General features: G+C 48.5%; 1 protein-coding gene across 2 annotated transcripts in view; it reads left to right on the top strand.

Annotated features, from left to right (window-relative positions):
* Positions 1-5,000, top strand: part of LOC126569154 (dynein intermediate chain 2, ciliary) — a 15,923-nt gene that overhangs the window by 8,755 nt on the left and 2,168 nt on the right. For both annotated transcript variants that reach the window (XM_050226066.1, XM_050226067.1), the window contains 5 exons: positions 237-379; positions 516-954; positions 4,107-4,184; positions 4,243-4,696; positions 4,802-4,927. In XM_050226066.1, coding sequence (XP_050082023.1) covers positions 237-379; positions 516-954; positions 4,107-4,184; positions 4,243-4,696; positions 4,802-4,927 — 1,240 coding nt within the window. The remainder of the gene's footprint in view (positions 1-236; positions 380-515; positions 955-4,106; positions 4,185-4,242; positions 4,697-4,801; positions 4,928-5,000) is intronic.

Below are 5,000 nucleotides of genomic sequence, written 5' to 3'. Positions count from 1 at the left end.
CACAGAGGAAGTAATGCGTTGTATGTCGCCCGTTGTGGGTGGTTCACGGGTGTCCTCGTTGTAGGACTGAGACCAGGTCTCCCGTATGGGGTGCAAGAAGTGACAAACATGGCGCAACATATGCGTTCCACTGTCCGTGTGCTTCTCTGTGTGTGACTTGTATGTGTGACCACGGGTACTGATATCGTGCGCATCTTCCCATTCTACTCTTTCCACCTTCTGCACACACACTCTAGATGAAGCCGAAGGTGAGGGCGAGGGCCAGGAGCAGGAGGAAGAGGTACAGGCACCGCAGGAGGAGGAAGCACCGAAGAAGAAGCTAACCAATCAGTTCAACTTCTGCGAACGTGCGGCCCTAACCATCGCCAATCCATCGAGGGTAAGTAGAAGGGAGCGGAGGAGTCAATCGGCAAATTTGCTGACGTGCCCGGTGCCATTTACTAACGTGTCGCGTCTTCCTGCACACACAAAACCACACTCCCCATCTACATAACGCCCTCGTTCACTTTCACCAGTCCGTCGATACGCAAACGATACCCCCACCGAGATCGACGTTCGGTGCGAGCGTACTGCAGTGGGCCATCTACGACTCGTACATCGAGGACTACGCCCAGCAGCAGCGCGAAAAGGAGCGTGAGAAGGAGAAGAAACCGGGCCTGCAGCGACGGGACGAGAAATCACGGAAGGACGAGAAAGCGAAGCAGGCGGAAGAGTTCAACAAGCGGTACCTGCAGGCCTGTCAGATCATCGAGCGAATGGTCAACCAGAACATCTACGATGAGATCGCCCAGGACTACCGGTACTGGGAGGACCCGTCGGATGAGTTCCGCGAGGAGGAGGGCACGCTGCTGCCCCTGTGGAAGTTCTCGTACGAAAAGACGAAGAAGATGTGCGTCACCGATCTGTGCTTCAACACGCTCTACTACGATCTGTTCGCGGTCTGCTTCGGCACGCGTAAGTACCCAGTAGCAAGTAGCACGCACCACGACACGACCTCGGATGGGACATCCCCGCGGAACCGAGGAAGCGCTAGAGTGACGGCGATGGATTTTCACACAAATTGACAGCATGGAATCAATAAAACGGAAATTGATTGAAATGCTTTTGCCCCTCTCCTGGTGTGAGTGGTGGAGCATTGTGGTGACGTGGTACGGGTGTGCCTTCTGGCCCCTTGGTTGGTCCCCGGAACAGGGCGCAGCGGGTTTTGAGCGCCGGGGGTATGGTGAACGTGACGAACATTTGTATGTTTTATTGATGCCAACGTCTGGCACCCAGAGCCAGAGGTTATTCAGCTGCTTCGTTAGAGGCCCGCTCCAGCAGCAAGATTTGGCGCGGTTGCAGTGAACCGACACAGAGCTCACAGAGCTGCAGTGTGGAGACCTGGCCTGGCCTGGCCTACCAGAAGACATTGGTATGCAAGCCGTCAGCGCTTTGGCCATCGTTATTTATGACTTCATTACGTGCTGCGGAAGTTTTGATGTTCGATAGAGCCAATAATGTCCCGGTCTTTGGCCGTGGTCGCGTGCAAAGGTATCCCGAAGACAGTCGACCGTCTCGCCGTTCGTTGTTGTTGTTGGCGAGATAAAAGCGAGCATACCGAGGGAAACATTCCTGGAGGATGTCATAGGTCAGGGAGAGACGCAGCAGTGTGTATGTTTGTGTGTTGGTCGTCGAAATTGGCCTTCGGCATGTTTGTGGAGACTAATAATTGAGAGATATGCGGGAGCTTTCGTGTGTTGCTCGCCGGAAAGCCTTTGGCCTCGATCGACCTGACTGTCTAATGGTTGCCGGCTGGTTGCTGACCAATGTTCCGGTTGATTTGCCGCAAAGCCCTCGGGGCCTGGCCTTAAGCTGCCGGTGGTGATTGGTTAATGGTTTCGGATGAGTTCCTAAAGTACTTCCGTCGTCGTCGGGTATCCCATTAGGAGCGGATTAGGGTACAAGCCGTCCGCCTAAGTTGCGTTTGCACGTTGCCGCCAAGTCCGGGAAGGTCGGAAGGATAATCCCACAGGTGCGACGTATTTTGATATGATTATAGCTGCTCGTAAAGGATTTCAGCGAGATGTCGGGTTCGTCTGTTCTGTTTGGTCGGGTTGTAGGGGTGGAATCACATAATATCGAACCATGGAAAAGTATTTCGTCTGCATTCCAATTCGACTTTTGGTTTGTTGGGTGAATTTCTTGGCTTTCTTTTGTCTTTAAAGCCTTTTGACTAAACGTGGCTTGGAGGATTTTAGCGAATAATCATTGTTCCAAAGATAATTCGTTAACAAAACTGAGACATGTTACTATTCTTTGTATTGTCAGTCTCTAACACTAGAAGAGTTGATTTTAGAATTATAAAGATGGTAATCTGTTTCCAAACGAAAAATGTCTCACCACAAGAATGTTAAACTTGATAATATTTTAAAATTAATTTTATCATTATTAGAACTTCAATCTCCGCTTATCTACGGAGTTTTATGACTTGTATTTCAACATTTTGATTGGAAAGTGTGTCTCTAATCTTATCTTAAATAAACTTAAATTATATTTTTCACAGTCAATTCCACCAACAATTCCGAGAGTGTTGATGGATTACAGATGCAAAAATTACAGATTTTATGTGCTTAAAATTCCATTTAGTCTTAAAAAATGAACGCCATGTGTTCAGTTTTACTCATTGAACGAACCATCATAAATTATCCAATAGATTTTTTTGCAACATCCAATGCAATAAATGGTTCCAAACAAGATATCCTACCTCGTATGTTAATGTTAAAATCGATCGATACGAATTAACAATAGGTACGTGCGCTGGTTAGCATCTCCGTTGCATGTTGAATCGAATGCGAACATGAAAACCCACTTTGTACTCGTGGGGGCACCACAACATTCACCTACACACTACAGCAACATACAAAATAAATGTGGAGCGAGTAGTTTAAACATAAAAAATTGTCGTTCAGATAATTCGTTCATCCGGGTGTTTGAGAACTGAGATAGGAGATAGTGGAATGTCTATTCGATACAGTTCGGTGTACTATTTTCAGTCATTTTACATTATTTATCTATAAATTTTGATCTTCACCATTTCTATAGAACCCAATTTTATGGCTCGGATGGCATTCAATGAATATCGTTGCTGCATGTGTATCCCTTTCGTGGCATCGACAATACTACACCATCGGGTGCCCCATTCCATTGATTTGCCGCCATATAAAATCCCAATGCGATGACACTGTCAAATTGCTTCTTCAGAATTCTCTCCAGCTACGAGCGAACGGGGTTCCCTTCGGATAGGATTTGCTTCGTGCAGCAAATCATAAAACTTGGCCAACCCAAAAAGATCCTCCCTTTTGTCCCGGTCACATATTATGATGCCGCCTGCAAAAAGCGGATAAAAAGTTCTGCCTCGACCTCGATCGATTCGACACACTGGTCACACTAGAGGCGGAACGGGGCCGCAGCATTATCCTACATGGCACAGACCTAGCCGGATTTCCGGTCCACAAAAATCGCGTTCGCACCACCCAGCGCCAGCTAGCGATTCGAGGTTCGTGTTGGCTCGGTGAACGACATACCCGAGCTTCCTAGAACGGTGCGGGGCAATAAAAGGGCAGTAAAATCAAAATTAATTTTGCTCTCTCGCTTGTTTTATGACACTTTACACATTTTCGGTTTGGCACCATCAATGAGGCACCACGGCTGGGTCTGACGACCGGGCGACCGGGTGGAGAGCGAGAGCGCGTCAATGAGGCCAACGATGCCAAGTGGCAATTTATCGTATGTGGGATATTAAATTAAACTACTTCATGATAACACTTTGACGGTGGAGTTTTTTCTTCTTCTTCTGCTACCAGTCGCTTATTGCAGCTGACTGGCGCGGGGCGAGGTGCAAAAGGCCATTAACGTGGATCTGTTGAGCGGTGATTGATTCATATGTTTGGCGCCTTAATGGGCTGCATGGATGGAGCAGTAAAAAGGGAGCCATCGCTTAGTAGTAAGTGATTCCGGTTGGGGCAGTTGCAGGCAACGACATATGTTTTACAAGAACTAATCAATGGGGCAACGATATGTAGCTGTGTTTTGAGAGGACTTAACACTCATCTTTTTGGTCTTTTCAGTGGATTTCATGAAGCAAAACGCGGAAGGCGCCGTTTGTCTCTTTACGATCAAAAATCCTTCCTTCCCTGATTATCGAAGTGAGTACTCTGTGTCCCGGCGGGATTCTTCCACTAATCAAGTTCTCTCCGATTGCAGTTGCCACCGAGAGTGGTGCGATGTGCTGCGACATCCATCCAAAGTATCCGTACCTGATCGCGATCGGGCTGTACGATGGAAATGTGATCGTGTATAACCTGCAGGTCGGCACCAAGGATCCGGTCTACATCTCGCACGGTGTCAACGGCAAGCACGCCGAGTGCGTGTGGGAGATCAAGTGGGGTCCGGACATGCAGGACGGCGAGATCAACTTCTTCTCCGTGTCGGCCGATGGCAAGGTGTTCAACTGGGTGCTGATGCAGAACAAGTTGGCCATCACGACGATCATCTCGCTGTTTCTCGACATCGACCAGGTCAGCGGTCCGGACGGTAGTGCGCTACGGTTGAAGGGTTGCGGTACCTGCATGGTATTTCATCCGCACAATCCGGAAATCTTTCTCGTTGGCACCGAGGAGGGTTTCATCTTCAAGTGCAGCACGGCCTACAGCTCGAAGTAGGTCGCAGGGGAAATGGATACATTCGTATCGGGGTTGGGGGAGCCATTAAATTACCATTTGTCACTGCCTTGTCTGTGGCTCTTTTTTCTACCATCCGCCAGGTATCTGATGACGTACTATGCGCACTACTTGCCGGTACACCGGATGGACTACAACAAGTTCAACTCGAACATTTTCGCCTCCTGCAGTGGCGATTGGCGGGTGAAGATCTGGGAGGATATGAGACCGTAAGCATGAGTTTCATATTTTCTACCGCCATCTTTCGGATCCGTGCTCTATCCTTTGTTTCGATTGTCTCTC

Source organism: Anopheles aquasalis, chromosome 2, assembly GCF_943734665.1.
Source record: "Anopheles aquasalis chromosome 2, idAnoAquaMG_Q_19, whole genome shotgun sequence".
NCBI lineage: Eukaryota > Metazoa > Arthropoda > Insecta > Diptera > Culicidae > Anopheles > Anopheles aquasalis.
Note: the sequence above shows the minus strand (reverse complement) of the source record. Positions and strands in the feature narration are given on the sequence as shown.